The sequence below is a fragment of the Vulpes lagopus genome, chromosome 1 (assembly GCF_018345385.1).
Source record: "Vulpes lagopus strain Blue_001 chromosome 1, ASM1834538v1, whole genome shotgun sequence".
NCBI lineage: Eukaryota > Metazoa > Chordata > Mammalia > Carnivora > Canidae > Vulpes > Vulpes lagopus.
Genome location: NC_054824.1, coordinates 75,952,236 through 75,969,603, shown reverse-complemented (window position 1 = coordinate 75,969,603; position 17,368 = coordinate 75,952,236). Strand labels below are relative to the sequence as shown.

Genomic DNA, 17,368 nt, shown 5'->3' with positions numbered 1-17,368 from the left:
GAAGACATTTATTTTTTTTATTATTATTATTTTTAAAAAATATGAATATACCTCTGAAGAGGTACCATTATATTTGGAGTGAGAACCTAGGACACAGATTAGTAATGCAAATATAACCTTAACATTAGTATATTATACAAAGTTTACTTTGTAGTTTGGAACTTCCTCTAATGAAAATAGTATTAAATTAAAGAAATATAACATAATGCGGTAGAAAAATCACTTAAAAGATTACAGTTTTTGTTTTTACAAAAGTCGTCATTATTTATTGTAATAGAAAAAAAGGAATGCTATTAATTATTTACTGACTCTAAATCTTGGTGTGAATGTAAGAAGTTGGAAGCTCTCCTTTTTCTTTTTAAAAGATTTTAGTTTATTTTAGAACGCACACAAGTGTGTATGTACACAAGCAAGGCAGGGGGTAGGGGGTGGGAGGGGGGCAGAGAGGGAGAAGCATACTCCCCACTGAGCAGGATGTTCAATGCAAGGCTTGATCCCAAGACCCCAGGATCATGACCTGAGCTGAAGCCAGACATTCAAACAAATGAGCCACCCAGGTGGCTCTTCTTTCTTTTTGAAATGTCTCTTCTTAGAGGTCATCACCTTTCTTAAAGAAAAGCTTAAGATAAAAGCATTACCAAAATTCAAATGAATGTGCTTGAATATATAATATCCCTACAAACCCAGAATGGTTAGCAGACAGTGGCAAGAACTCTTGAGTTTCTAGGAATTCATATTTGGAGACTGCAAGGCAAAGAGAAAACACCAGTATTTCACCAAATTCCACTTCTGTCCTTCTGATTTCTGACATGGCACAAAGGAACTGTGTGGGCTTCATTGTAGCCTTATTAGGATTTACTTTTCCATCACTTGGCAGCAAAATCTCCACTACTATATGTCTGTCTCTAGCTTGCATTAACACTCATATTTCAAGTAGGCAGGTATGAAATTTTTAGAAAATTCAGGTCTATTCTGATATACCTGAGTAGAGTCTAGTGTCTTTTGTAATTAAAAATAGTATCTATGTGCTTATTTCTTTCTACTTACACTAGGTGAAATATCTGGTCTATTCACTACTTCAAAAGATTTGGAAATAAATCACAATGTTCTCCTCTGCATCTCTATGTCCTACCTTTAACTTAATGCCTCTCTAACCCCCAATATGCTTTGTATTCTCATTGAGTAGAGTGAAGATGTTAGAGTATATGACTTACAGTTTGCGATTTTCACTTGGAAATTATGTCTCTAGTCTTAATCTCACTCCAAAGCTCTGGTTTCATTATTTCTAATTGTAAACGTAATATACGTTTACAATTATATATCCTCCTCTCACATAAAATTCAACATGGTCAGGGGTGCCTGGCTGACTCAGTTGGTACAGTAGGAGACTCTTAATCTTGAGGTTGTGAGTTCGAGCCCCACACCGGGTGGAGAGATTACTTAAAAATACAATCTTTAAAAATTCAACATGTTCATAAACCATACCAAACCTTTTCTCTGAAAAGACTCTTTTGGGACACTCAGGTAGTTCAGCGGTTGAGCATCTGCCTTTGGCTCAGGGTGCTGCACGGAGCCTGCTTCTCTCTCTGGGTCTCTGCCTCTCTCTCTCTCTCATGAATAAATAAAATCTTAAAAAAAAAAAAAAAAGACTCTGTCTTCCTAATTTTCCTAACTTTGTGAATAGCACCCCAATTCTACCTATAGTTGTTTAAGCTTTCATCTAACCCAACATGTAGTCAATCACAAGTCCAACTGATTTTCATTTGAAATGCATATTTCCTATTCATCTGTCTTCATTTCTACCTCCACAGCCTTCTATCAACACTTTAATTCTAGGTCGTATCATATATATCAATCTTAAACATATCCCATGCTCATGATTTTATCATCTATTACATTAATACTAAATTTTTCTGTATGATTTTTATGTTCCTTCGAGACACAGTTTACACTATATTTTATGGAGCAATGGCTCCAGGGATTATCAATCCCCAGAGAATGCAGCACGAATGGTTATCTGGATTTGTAAAATCCAACCATCCTGTGATCACTTTCCATAAACCAGGTGCTCTGCTAAATTCATTTTATGTTCATAACAATCTTTATAAGATATTACTATCTCCACTTTACAAATGAGAAAATTGAAGCTAAATGGTTAATTATTGGTCCACATGTCAGTAAATGACAGGATCTGGTTTAAAACCATCAAGCAATGGGATGCCTGGGTGGCTCAGTAGTTGAGCGCACCTGTATTTGGCCTAGGGCGTGATCCTGGGTGCGGGGATCAAGTCCCACATCGGGCTCCCTGCATGGAGCCTGCTTCTCCTTCTGCCTGTGTCTCTGCCTCTCTCTGTGTGTCTTTCATGAATAAATAAGTAAAATCTTAAAAAAAAAAACCACCACCAAGCAAGCTTTCACCACAATAAGCATATACGCTTTAGTATCCCTGCTCCGGTATTCATCCATCTTGAGAGTATCCTACTACTCCTCTTTTCTCTTCAAATCCTGTCTTCTTTCAAAGCCTGATTCCAATTCCATTTCCTCTCCAAAGCATTCCTTATCCACTCTACTGAATACACCTCTCTTTCTTTCTCAGAATGCCCATATCCTAACACCCTAAGCCATAGCAATTAAGATGGAAAGCAAAATGCTGCTTCATGTTTATCCTCTCATTGTTTTGGTCTATATATATTATTGTGACTCCAAGCAGATTATAAGTCTCTTCAGTGAAAGAACTATGTCTTTGATTTTTTATGTCTCCTCTAATACCTAACATTGGACTTGTCTGTCATACACTAAATAGCTTAATAAATACTAGCTGCTTGACTAGAAATGAGCTGGTCAAAAAGTTACAGGAGGGGAAAAAAAGCATTTCCTACTGTTTTTTTTCTTCTCTCCCATCTACACTGCTGCCATTGCCTGCCTCATTAAACCAAGGTCTTGGCCAATTCTGGAAGTCTCTGTATCGTGTATTTTCCTTTCCTTCCCTTTCCCTTTCCCTTTCTTTCTTTCTTTCTTTCTTTCTTTCTTTCTTTTCTTTCTTTCTTTCAAGATTTCTTTATTTATATGAGGGGGGAGGGGCAGAGGAAGAGAGAATCTCAAGCCAACTCCCTGCGGAGCACAGAGCCCAGTGCAAGGCTTGCTCCCAGGACCCTGAGATCATGACCTGAGATTAAATCAAGAGTTGGGATGTTTAACCGAATAAGCCACCCAGGTGGCCCCATGTACTTCTTTGAAGAAGTAATTTGCAAATATATAAATAATCATAAGCTGTGTGTTATTCTTGACTCAGTAATTCTACTTGGGACTATAAACCTCAACCTTTATATTCCCCCCCCAAATAAAGAGGAAGGAAAAAAAAAGGAGACAAGATGATACAGTGTTATTTATAATAACAAAAAATAACAAAGATCCTAGATATTTAATAGCTTATTTCAACCTGTAAAATTTTAATTATATAGGCCAGAAAAAATGCTTATGAGAAGTTTCAAATAAAAAGAGCTTAAAATAAAACTATGTGATTATGATAACCATAAAGATAACACAATAGGCAAAAGACCAATATGATTTTTTTACAGTGGTGGAACTATGACTAGAATAAAAAATGCTTTAGCATCTGAGAAATGTGGAATAAATAATACTTATAAAAACATAAAAACCTGAGACTATGCTATTTTAAGTAGAGTAACACTTAAACTGGTTTGGTAAAGTGCTTACAACAAAAAAGACTTAATAGTAAATTTTTAAACTTGCAAATTTAATAGTAAACATCAAATAAATAATGTTACATTAAGATTTAAGATAAATATATTTCTTATCCTGCAAATAATTACAAATCTTATATTGCAAATCTTATTAAGTTATTCTCTAGAAAAATAAAATTATGCAAAATGCAACTTTTCAATAGTTTTATCGAGCAAAAGTGAGCCCAAACTACAAAAGGCACATAATTTAACCTGAAAAACACAAAACATGCAAGTATCATACAACAGACCTCTTCTAAAGCCATTGCTACTTAAATTAGAAAAACAATGTCTAGAGTCTGCAAGAATGTTGCTCCGGTGTTAGAACGACTTGCATGCCCTGACAATGAAAAGAGAACTGAACCTCCTCAGTGATTCCTAGTTTTTACATCAAAACTGTATTTTCACATTACCTTACCCTTGCTAATGGTCCCGATTCTTCAACACACTGCTCTTCTGGGACCGCCACTGGTTTACTTTGCTCAGTTGCAAAAGGCTGGTCAGCTCCATTTTTATAGTGGTTTGATAAAGGTATCTTTGGTTCTAACCACTCGATTGTCGTTCCTGATGAAGTAAGAGAAAACTTTCGCTGAAACTTGCTCATAATCTGGAAAGTTCAGCAGATGTGGATTTTATTAAACAATTTTGTTTTGAGCCCACAAGACTAAAAGCAATTCAACCTGTTAAGAGACTCTGCAAAACAGCCACTTGTATCTCATTAGCATGAGCATCATGATTGGGTATGTTACAACAGAGCAAATTGCGACTTGAAATCAGATACCTTTTGAAAGAATCAACCCTAAATGGAAATGACCTTCTTCTTGGGAAATCTGTAAATGATAATGTATTCCCACCCTAATCGTTGATTTGCTACCTTTTCTGTAAAAACGTGGTCCTTCTTCCTAATGATCAAAAAGTATGCAATTAGGCTTTAGGGAGCCACAATTACAGGAGGAGCCTGGATTTTGAAACAGTAAAAATTTCTTCATTTTTGGAATTGAACCTTATTTTCAGTAGCAATTTTCTAACCATTCAAAATAGCCATTTTGGCCTAATATAAGTACTTTACATTAGGAATACATGTCCATTCTTCTTGTTTTTTAATCATGTAAAGAGGTGCAGATACTTTTAAACTGAAAGGCTTTTTTCTACTGAATAAATTATAGGTGACCTAGTGAAAGACAGTGGTCACATTTAGAGACCTGTCATCTTCTCAGTTAATGACTCAAATGTCTCTTATTACCCTCAACTAGTTTAACAAAGTGGATTCTATGCCTAATCAATAATGGAAAATGTTCCATTTGATTTCAGAGGCTGATCTAGGTTTCACAGAAGCCTGGTTATTAGAGTGCTACAATAAGGGATGCTCAGACTATTACAGCAGAAATTACAAAGAGTAGGTCATTCACTCAATCTATAATGAAATGCCAGACTTCAGTATAGTGATAAATTACTAAGTACCCACCAGACTATCAGAGCATCCTGCCTCACCACTCAGGCCAACTTCTCACGGAATGCCCTGAGTAAGTTCAAGAGGCCAGTTTCAAAATTCCATACAAATGAAAACATTTTGCTCCTACCTTAAAATGTTCATTCTTAATATCAAAATCTAGATGTCTTTACTTCTATTTTTTAAAAAAGATTTTATTTATTTACTTGAGAAAGGAAGAGAGCAGAGAGAGAAGGAGTGGAGTGGGAGCCGGACTCGGGGCTCCAGGGACCATGGGATCACGTCCTGAGCTGAAGACAGATGCTTAACCAGGTGCCCCCCAGATATCTTTATTTCTAAAAGTAAAATACTCTTTATCAAACCAATCATCTGGTCTCATGATCCCTCTAAATCAATGATCCTTTGGATAACATACATTAAAAGACCTCATAGGACTAAAAACTAATTTAAATTTAGATTTCATTTCCCGTGTCACTTCAAAATTTGAGTGAAAGGTAACTGTTTCTTTTTCTAGTTATATTTTTATTCTCAAATGACTGAAGAATACATTTCTACAGACCTAATTTGGAAAATGACTATTTATAGTAAGAAATACCAATACTAGCTAATCAATTCCACCAAATACCCATAAATCTATGCCCCAAAACATAGTAATGAGGAAAAACAGCTTTTACTTTAAACACGTCTGTAAAGTTTATAGTCTGTACCATTTTTTAATTTAAAAAAATGCAAATTTATATTGTACATGCTTCACTAAGCATGCAGCCAATCATTTATTTTTTTTTTAATTTTTATTTATTTATGATTGTCACAGAGAGAGAGAGAGAGAGAGAGGCAGAGACACAGGCAGAGGGAGAAGCAGGCTCCACGCACCGGGAGCCCGACGTGGGATTCGATCCCGGGTCTCCAGGATCGCGCCCTGGGCCAAAGGCAGGCGCCAAACCGCTGCGCCACCCAGGGATCCCTAGCAGCCAATCATTTAAAAATACAATCATTTAAAGATACAACTGTGTATTCTAACTCCACAAATGAAATTTTAAGAATTAGAAGAATTATATATATTTAATTAACCAAGTATTAAGTATGTAGTATTTAACACTGTGCTACTTGATGTGCTTTGTAAGAATTAAGTAGCATTAACTAAAATCAAACTTTCATTTACCTGACAACATTATTATTACAAACACCAGAATTAACCCAAATCTCAAAGCTCAAGGTAACTCATCCAATGTTCAACAGGAGAACAGTCAAGTAAACCAAAGACCTATCCCTTCAACGAAATATAATGTAGCCAATAAACTCTGTGTTTACCAAAAGCATAACAGAAGTTGGAAAAATTACATGAAAAGTAGAAGATAAAAACATATTTTCTAATAATAATGGGGTTAACACAAAAACTAGGAAGGAAAGAAAATCTGGTGGGGAAGGTACTAATATTAACAGTGGCAGTTTCTGGTTAGTAGGATAATGCATGATTTCTTTTTTTGTTCAACTGTATAATAGGTCCTCAGTTTTTTATAATGAGTGTATGTTGCTTTATTTTTTTTTTACACAGAGTTTGAACTCACAACCCTGAGATCAAAACCTGAGCTGAGATCAAGATTTGGATGCTTATCTGACTGAGTCACCCAGGCATCTCAAGTGTGTAGGAGAAAATTTATATACTACCTACAATAGTATATATATATATATACACTACCTACAATTCCTCCAAGGCCCTGGTCCATGTTCACAACTCACAACTTATGCCAGTCTATCTCTTCCAAGCACCCTCTCCTCTCTCTCCACTGGCTTTTGGAGCTTTTCTAGGCCTTTTTCCAGACCTTTTTTGTCAGAAGTATTGGTCCATTCATATATTCTCCCAAAGTATTTTGTTCCCATTGTAAACAGTACTTTCCATATTACAATTAAGTATTCTCCCAAAGTATTTTGTTCCCATTGTAAACAGTACTTTCCATATTACAGTTAAGTTTATATGTTCATTCCCAAGTGGACCATGAGTTCCTTACGGGACACATGCATGGCCTACTAGCCATTAAACATAGTTAGCTTGAAATATTGATTTAAAAAAAATACTGATTTAGGTAGGCATACATGAGGACAGAAGCCATATTATATCCACATCAAGACTGGACTATGGTAGGGGTGTGTAGGTGACTCACACTCTTAATTTCAGCTCAGGTCATGATCTCAGGGACATGAGATCAAGCCCTATGCTGCGCGCTCCCCACTCAGCACACACTCTGCTTGGGATTTTTTCCTCATCCTTTTCCCTCCCCTTCTGCTTTTCCTCCAGCTTGCATATACATGCTCTCTCTCTCTCTCTCAAATAAATAAAATCTTAAAAAAAAAAAAAAAATAGATCGGACTATGGCAAACTTCTTCCTGGGCAGACACTCAGTATCTTTCTAAAATAACTTTCTTCACAAGCGGGGTTAGTTGAGTAAGAGGACAATGAATTGGTATGAACTAGTAAGTTACTACTATTAAAACAAAGTGATGGGAATGGGAGAATCGAGATGTTAGAGGGTGCAAAGTTACAACTAGAAGATGAATAAATTCTGGGAATCTAATGCACATCATAGTGATTACAGTCAACAATACTGTGTTAAGTACTTCAAAGCTGCTAAAAGACTAGATCCTAAATGCTCTCACCACAAAAAAAGTGATAATTATGTGATCATCATATTGGTGGTAATCATATTGCAACATGTGTATCAAATCAATATGCTATACATCTTAAACTTACAGAGTTGTATGTCAATTATATCTCAAAATGAAAAATGTGATGAGTTTACTTATCTCATTAAATAGAAAAACTCAAAAAAAAAAAAAATAGAAAAACTCATTTTTTGTCCTCCCATACAATGGCACTATTTTCCTTGATGGATTAATTTCAACAAGTCAGTGCTCTCAAATACTGTATGTACACCGTATTTTTCAAACTGAAAAGTGACTGATCGACTTTAGTATCTCTAGCTTAAAGTGCATATAGTGAACAGTGGACTAAACCATAAGTTAAGAACTGGTTCCAATATTTCTACTAAGATCGACTGGATGAATAACAATGCCACCAATTTTAGCAGAAATGTAGGAGATGCAGGTTTTCAGCTGAGTTTTCAACATGTGAAGTTGAGGTCCCCAAAGGGATATTCAATTATATTAAACATTGGGCCTAAAATCATTTTAGATTCGAAAAAGGACAAAATAAGAGTTTAACATTTACGTAATAATTAAAAATCAAGAGGCTCACTGGTTTTCTTTTATATTATTATTATTATTATTATTATTATTAAGATTTTTTAGGAGTTAGAATTACAACAGACACAACCTTTCCATGCTTTGGCCCTTAATATTAAGTCCCGCTTTTAATCTGCAACTTACCGGAAGACAATGAGCCCTTCTGATGTGATGCATGCTGCAACTGGAGAATATGAAAGCAGTCGTTTAAGCAGTTCATAGTTGCCATGGAAGTAGCTTTGAGCATTAAGAGATCCTGGTCCAAGGAACTAAGATGGCCAGAAGCAGGAAGGCATTCAATTCGCCTAATTAAGTCTCTCTGTTGTCCTTCAGCATGAGACATCATCTAAGGAAAACAACAGTTTCATGTGTCCCACTCATGATTTCTGTGTATCATGCATACATAGTTTTCATTCTCATTACCCTATTAGCTTCTGAGCCATTTTTAGGATATATTAGGCTTAGAAATCTATTTTATGTTTGGCTATTCTCAATTAATGAGCACTATTTAGTAGTGCTTATCAATTGTGCAAAAGATGGTGTCTTTGGCAGCTGCACTTTTTCTTTAGAAGCAACAAAGCTCAAAAGCCTTGACAAATCTTTTAACAGTATACATTTGCACAAGTCATTAAAGAACATCCAAGATCATCTTCAACAGCAACATTAAATATTTCATTACAAAGTAAAATTAGTTCCCAGTATGGGTTCTTAACCTCTTTCTTCTCAGCACCTCTGGTCATGCTCAATTTGAGCCTACACTGAGAACATGATGGTTCTCCTGCTTTCTTTTCTCTAATCTAACTTTCTGGTCCCATTAGTCTGATTTTGTAGCAAGTACTGGATATAAGCTTTTCAGGTTAAAAGAGTTTAATACATCCTGCTTTGATCAAGAGTTCTGTTCACTTTTCCTAAGAGAGACAACAGAATAACAATGCTTGATAAGCAACCCAAAATTTCAAAATGAAAACTGAATTGTGCTTAATTACTTTATTGAATTTCTTATGCTTACTCAATTGTGAGCAGAACAGTGTCAGACTGCCTATCTTTTAAGCCACTATTTTAATTCACATAGAAACTCTATAATGAAGAGACTTTTAGCTTTCTGAGGCACTGTTCTGGACAATTTTTTTTTAATTTTTATTTATTTATGATAGTCAGAGAGAGAGAGAGAGAGAGAGAGAGAGAGAGGCAGAGACACAGGCAGAGGGAGAAGCAGGCTCCATGCACCGGGAGCCCGACATGGGATTCGATCCCGGGTCTCCAGGATCGCGCCCTGGGCCAAAGGCAGGCGCTAAACTGCTGCGCCACCCAGGGATCCCCAGGCAATTTTTAATATGGTTCATCAGAGGGCTAGCAAAAGAAAGATGCAATTATCCTACCCAACAAATCAAGTGTGTCATACATTAAAGAGCCCCTGAATACAGGTCATAGCAATGGATCGAACGTTCACCCTTACCAGAGTAAAGGTGTTTAAATGAAAAGTGTGGATATGAAGATAACTATATGTACATATTTATACATGCATATATATGTGTGCTTTGTGTATATAAAATGTTTTGTATATAAATGTTAGGACTAATTTCCAGGAATCCAAACTTACGAATAGTAAAACCACTCTGGCCAACAGTTAGGCAGTATTTAGCAGAGTTAAATATACGGGGTTAAATAATTATAATCTACAATTGAACAATTATACTCTTAGGTATATAACCAACAGATATGTATATATGTGTTTAGCCCCATCTGCCAACCTCTAGGGAGGAGAAAAGGGCTGGAGGATGAATTAATCACCAATAGCTGATGATTCAGTCAATTGTGCCTACCTCATGAAGCCTCCATTAAAAAAAAAAGAGAGAGAGAAAGTTCAGAAGCTTCTGGTTGGTGAACATTTGGAGGTACTGCAAGGGTAGGAGACTAGAAAGCACATGGAAGCTCCATGCCTTTCCCCCTTATCTGGCCCTATGCATCTCTTACATCGGCCTGTTCCTGAGTTAATTTATAGCAGGTTGGTCAAAGGCACAGGTGACAACCTGAATTTGCAGCTGGTGTCTAAAAGGGGGGCAGTCTTGTGGGATCCAACACTATCTTATGTAGATAGTGCCAAATTGAATTAAATTGTAGGATGCACAGCTGTTGTCCACAGAGAATTAGAGAATTGCTTTGCGGTGGGAAAACTCCATACATTTGATGACCAGAATAAGAATACAGAAGCGTACAGTGTTATAGCAAAGCAGAGGAGAAACACAGGAGTGTTTTGCATTATAGAATGACTGTTAGAAACTAAAGATACTCAAACTTGAAGGCAGTAGTAGGCATTTCCTAAAAATTAAAACAAACCTATCACTTCAAAACAAACAAACAAACAAACAAACAAAAAAAGACAACAGTATTTATTGCCAATTATAAAATCTGAGCTTTAAAATAAAAAATAACAGATCCCCGGGTGGCTCAGTGGTTTAGTGCCTGCCTTTGGCCCAGGGCGTGATCCTGGAGTCCCGGGGTCGAGTCCCACGTCGGGCTCCCTGCATGGAGCCTGCTTCTGCCCCTCTCTCTCTCTGTCTCTCATGAATAAATAAATAAAATCTTTAAAAAAATAAAATAAAATAAAATGAAAAATAAGAATTTTGGAAAACCTTTATCTATTACCATAAGCTGGACAACTTCCCAATACTGAAAGCCTTCTCTAAAGAGATTGGTGAAGATATTAATGAATGGGAACTTTTGATATAGTATGATAAAACAGATCAATATCTCCAAGACCTGCATAACTCTGTGAAATGATATTTTCCAAAGGACTAATGTGTAAAGTCATAAAATGACGGATAGATTAAAGATACTTTCTAAGTGTAAGACAAATCAATAGATTTCCATGCAACAGAATATGAAAAGTTCATGAAAAAAAAAAGTTCACAGATTATATATTAGATTCCACACTGCATCTAATTTCTTTCTTTTTTTTTTTTTTTAATTTTATTTATTTATGATAGGCACACAGTGAGAGAGAGAGAAGCAGAGACATAGGCAGAGGGAGAAGCAGGCTCCATGCACCGGGAGCCTGACGTGGGATTCGATCCTGGGTCTCCAGGATCGCGCCCCGGGCCAAAGGCAGGCGCCAAACCGCTGCGCCACCCAGGGATCCCACTGCATCTAATTTCTAATTTCAGAAAATGCTACTATTAAGTTTTCATGCAGTTCTCTGAGGGCCCTAGAAGACACAAATAAGATTTCAAATTCTTCTGTGACAGAACCAAGCAAGTTAGACGATTTTGTGCATTTTAATTTGACTTTAATTCATACTCACTTCTCTGACTTCCACAAGATGGTCTGGAGGTAAGTGAGCTCTTTTGTTCATTGATTGTAGTTTGGAATGTCCAACATTAAAAAAAGAAATGGCATTTTGACTTGGTCTCCTCTGGGATATAGGAGAATTACCACTAGATGCAAGTGAGAAGCTTCGTGATTTCAGAGGAGGATTATTCTATTAGACAAAGAAAATAATTTGTTTTCAAAAAATTTAAGCTAAGCCTCACATATTACATATATACTTTAGGTCTACACCATGAACAGTTTTAAAAATTAAATTCACCTCAGAATTGACTACAAGAACATTTCTGAAAAAAATGCTAAAATTTAAAACATTCAAGGTTTAAACATTTGACGCATCCAACAGTAAAGTTGTAATTTATTTAGAAAATTGATTATGGGTTTGTGCCATTGAGAATATTTTTTCACATTTTACAAATACTAGAATAAGACATTTCTAATTTCAGATTTTTAAACACTATAATTGAAGCAAAAATATGCAGTATAATACATTTTCTAAAGTAACATGCAAGTATCTTTGGAACAACTAGTACCTTTTGATCACTGCCAATGACTACAATCCTGCAGTAGGAGTAAAACTTTTGTTATGAATTTCCTGAAGACTGGGCAGTAGGCATAAATCACAAACAACTTTTTAAAATTTACTTATGGAGACAAAAAAAACTAGGAAAAAACATCATTTTTTAAAGTCAAGCTATCACAGAGGTATGGAACTCTTGAACTATACCTCTCGGATGGTTTTTAGTTATCTCTAACTCAGATTTCAAGTACTCAGACCATCCTTTCCACTTTAAAAAAGAAAAAACATTCCAAAAAAGGTATACAAATGATCAGTAAGCATAGAGAAAGATGTCCAACATTATTAGTCATTAGGGAAATGAAATAAAAAAAAACAGTGAGATTCCATTTCACATACACAGATGCCTATTACAGTTAAAAAGAAAAAAGTGGCGGGGCAGTAACAAGTACTAGTGAGGATGTGGGAAAACTGAACCCTCATACATTGCAGGTAGGAATGTGAAACAGGACAGCTACTCTGGAAGACAGTTTGGTGGCTCCTCAAAAAGTTAAACAGAGAACCACCATATAGCTCAGTAATTCCACTCCTAAATACACACCTCAGTGAAATCATGTGTTCACACAAAAACCTAGACATAAATGTTATTCATAATAGCCACAAAATGGAAACAACTCAAATGTCTGACTGATAAATGAATAAACATGTGGTGTATTCATACAATATAATATTATTTAGCCATAAGAAAGAATAAAATGATCCATGCAATGACATGAATGAACCCTGAAAATACTATGTGTACATAAAAGACTAAAGAACGAGTAAAATTGGACATATAATAAAATTTGCTTCTAACTCTGAAAAAACATCATGTGGAGTCTAAGAAGCCAGAAATAAAACCTCATTTTGTATGATTCTATTTATATAAAAGGCTGAGAGTGGACCAACCTATAGAAATAGAAAATGGGGCAGCTCGGGGGGCTCAGCGGTTTAGCGCCACCTGTAGCCCAGGGCGTGATCCTGGAGACCCGGGATCGAGTCCCACGTCAGGCTCCCTGCATGGAGCCTGCTTCTCCCTCTGCCTGTGTCTCTGCCTCTCTCTCTCTCTCTCTCTCTCTCTCTCTCTCGATTAAATAAATAAAAAACCTTTAAAAAAAAAAAAAAAAGAAATAGAAAATGGATTGGTGTTTGCCAGGGGCTTGGAAAGGGGAGAATAGTAAGTGACTGCACATAGATATGGGTTTTCTGGAGGGTGATGAAAATGTTCTGGAACTAGATAGTTGCAATGGTTGCACAATCTTGTAAATATATTAAAACGAATGAAAAAATAAATAAATAAATAAATAAATAAATAAATAAATCAAGCGAATGGATCCGCACACTTTAAAAGGGTAAATTTTTTTTTAATATTTTTTTTAATTTTTATTTATTTATGATAGTCACAGAGAGATAGAGAGAGGCAGAGACACAGGCAGAGGGAGAAGCAGGCTCCATGCACTGGGAGCCCGACGTGGGATTCGATCCCGGGTCTCCAAGATCGCGCCCTGGGCCAAAGGCAGGCGCCAAACCGCTGCGCCACCCAGGGATCCCTAAAAGGGTAAATTTTATGGTATGTGAATAGTCTTGCAATTTAAAAATATAAAAAATAATAAGTAGTCTTTCCCTCATTTTTTTTTATTTTTTTTTATTATTATTATTTTTTTTTTTAATTTTTATTTATTTATGATAGTCACAGAGAGAGAGAGAGAGAGGGGCGCAGAGACACACAGGCAGAGGGAGAAGCAGGCTCCATGCACCGGGAGCCTGATGTGGGATTCGATCCCGGGTCTCCAGGATCGCGCCCTGGGCCAAAGGCAGGCGCCAAACCGCTGCGCCACCCAGGGATCCCCTTTCCCTCATTTTTATGCATTAATATCATATAGGAATCCACATACCTTTCCGATAGCTTCAGTGTGATGTTGTGTACATATCTGAAGTCTGCTAACCCAATGTTGTCGCTCTTTAGCATCTGTGGCTGATAAAAAGAACCTAAAAGTTATTCACTTTTATATTTATTTTTGAAATACAATTATATACAGCATGAAGAACAGATAATTGAAAACCAGAGATTGTTCCTACTCTCCCTAGAGCAAATGTCCCCCCTAGAGGGAGGGAGGGAGGAAAAAGGCCCAAACACCAACTTTGTTAGGTAACACAGTAGCTGGATATGGATGGATATTTCAGGAGGATAAATTCTATTTATAGCTAGACAGGGATATGAGACTTAACATGTCCTAAGTTTCTCATAAAAATATGCTGTTACTTAAATCATCTTTATTAAGCATTTGATGTATACTCAATATTTTCAGATCTCTTACAACATGCTCAGTTAGGATTATCATTATACTTTATATGCATTAATTAAATGAAAAACACAAGTTAAATTTACCTGAACAGAAGTTATATTTTAAAAATGAATATGCAGATTTTAATAAATCCCAACGATGTGAATTAGTCACTAGAAACCTCAAAAGAGGGCATGCAAAACAAATCAAGAAAGGAGGTAAAATACAAATCTGTGGCAGACACAAAAAACACAATTTAAAGAAGCTATGTTCTTAGATTTTTCAGTAATCAGGTTTGTCTACACAAATATTTTGCAGGGGCCAAATGTAAATACACTTGTTTATTGTGCCACTTGAGAAAATTTATTTATTAAAACAGATTTCATAAACTCATAAGAAATTCTACGATTTAGAATCTTATCTACATCATCAATGACAGTATGTTACCAAAACTCAAATGAAAGCAGAAAAGTACATCAACTTCTCAAGGGAAGAATAAAATCACACTATTAATTCTCATATCTTGATCATACCTCTAAGTTTATACTGTTCCCCACTGGCAGCATTTACAGTGAAAGTGTGGGAGTCCTCATCACTAGGTGATATTACAGCTCCTGCAAGCTGCAAAGTACCTCTGGGTTTTTGATTTCTGGATTGTTCATTCACAAAGTACTCCAATAACCCAGCTTCATTGTTTAAAACAAAAAACCTGTAATGATTCAAAAAGAAAGTCATAATTTTTAAACATTCCCCCTTGTCAAACTAAAGCAAACTAAATTTCAATCATCATCACACTTTGGAGTTTTTGCTACTAAAAAACTGAATTCAAGAGGTGCCTGGGTGGCTCAGTTGGTTAAGTGCATGACTGTTGATTTTGGCGCAGGTCATAATCTCAGAGTGGTGAGATCCTCTCTCTCTCCCTTTGCCCCTCCCCTTAAAAAAAAAAAAAAACAAATAAATAAAATTCAAAAGGCATTCAAGAATTGGAAACACGGGGCCAAATTTCCTTGCAATAAAGCTTATTGAAAAATTGAACGAATTTAATAATGACATAAAACCTTCAATGAGGCAGGCACTTAATACAGAAGAGGCATACCAGATAATGCAAAAAGGAAACAAAGAGTATCCTTTCAGAGGAAGATTTCTCTCCAGAATTCACTAACAGGAAAGGTAAATTACCCAAACACAAACTGTAGTGAGAATTTTTATTTAAAATTCATTGGAAACAGGGACGCCCGGGTGGCTCAGCGGTTGAGTGTCTGCCTTTGGCCCAGGGCATGATCCTGGAGTCCAGGGATCAAGTCCCACATCAGGCTCCCTGCACACAGCCTGCTTCTCCCTCTGCCTGGGTCTCTGCCTCTCTCCCCGTGTCTCTCATGAATAAATAAATAAAATCTTAAAAAAAAATTCACTGGAAACAAATCAAAACATGAGCTCTGAGGATAACTAAATGCTGGGTAAGAATCAGTGAAATATACAATGAGAATAATGTCAGGGTAGAAAGATTTTGTGCATGTATCATTAAATAGGTCACAACTAAAGATTACTTATCCTGTTTAAAAATGTAAAAGCTGCAACTGGAGATGGAGAAACATAAGGAACTTGAAACTAAATGATGAAATACTGATACGTTTTGGAAAAGAATTTGATGTAATGATTTGGTTCCAGATTAACTATTTTATTAAGATTCCAAGTGAAGTAGTTTAATAGTTCTTTTAAAAAACTCTAAAAAGTTAAAAAAATTAATGTTTGGGTTAGGAGTAGTTTGGCGTTCTATATATTACTGAGTTCTAGAACACTAGACCATTTGATCTAGTTCACAGTCCTAGAAGATATTGTCTTAAGCAACAGGCAACCATATCCTATCAAACTGGGAGAAAATGAAATCAGCCTTCTCTTCAAGGAAAGAAAAACTGCTAAGAAGCAAGCAAAAGTTGAAAGTGATTGCCTGAGAAGGCAGATGGGAAAGCAAAGAACTATAGTTTTTCTTGTTCATCTTATAGTATGCTTCTGACTTTTAAGATTATGTTCCCATATTTAGATTTAAAAAAAAAATCAGCATTTTGGAGAGCTTTAAACTTCCATTTCATTCATTACTAAAAGAATCATATACTTTTTCACGTGTTTATTGACCATCCATAATTCTATTTAGTGAACAGCTCATCACATTTGGCACATTTTTAATTAATAGGCTTATCTTTATTTCCAAAATATTTGAAGAGATTATTTGAATTAACACAAGATAGTCACCGACATCATCGTCAATTTCTAAAACATAAGCATAAAGCACAAAATACATATATGAATCTGCTATGGTCCAAATGTGTCCCCTGCAAATTCGTATGTTGAAATCCTAACCCCTAAGGGAACAGAGCCTTTGGGAGGTGATCAGGTCATGAGGGCAGAACTCTAAGGAGTGATGTCACTGCCCTTCTAAGAGAGACCCAAGACCTCTTCCTTGACCCTTGTTCTGCCATGTGAGAATGCAGTAAGAAGTCTATGACAGGAAGAGGGCCCTGACCCCACAATGCCGGCCCCATGATCTTAAACTTCCAAGCTCCAGAACTATGAGAAAGGTTTATAAGCCACTTAGTCTGTAGTATTTTGCTATAGTAGCCCTAATGGAATAAGAAATGAGTCTACTACAAAAAAATTCATCTAATAAACAGAAAAATAAACAGAAGGGGTGGGTTAGTAAGAAAGCTATCTCATCAGTATACTGAAAACCACTGAGTTGTACACTTCAAGTGGGCAAATTGTATGGAATGTG

General features: G+C 36.1%; 1 protein-coding gene across 1 annotated transcript in view; it reads right to left on the bottom strand.

The window, feature by feature from the left end:
* The window catches only part of OSBPL11 (oxysterol binding protein like 11), an 89,034-nt gene that overhangs the window by 35,287 nt on the left and 36,379 nt on the right, over positions 1-17,368 (bottom strand). The window contains exons 3-7 of the mRNA XM_041766114.1: positions 15,132-15,307; positions 14,209-14,288; positions 11,735-11,911; positions 8,578-8,779; positions 4,162-4,307 (exon numbers count right to left, since the gene is read on the bottom strand). Coding sequence (XP_041622048.1) covers positions 4,162-4,307; positions 8,578-8,779; positions 11,735-11,911; positions 14,209-14,288; positions 15,132-15,307 — 781 coding nt within the window. The remainder of the gene's footprint in view (positions 1-4,161; positions 4,308-8,577; positions 8,780-11,734; positions 11,912-14,208; positions 14,289-15,131; positions 15,308-17,368) is intronic.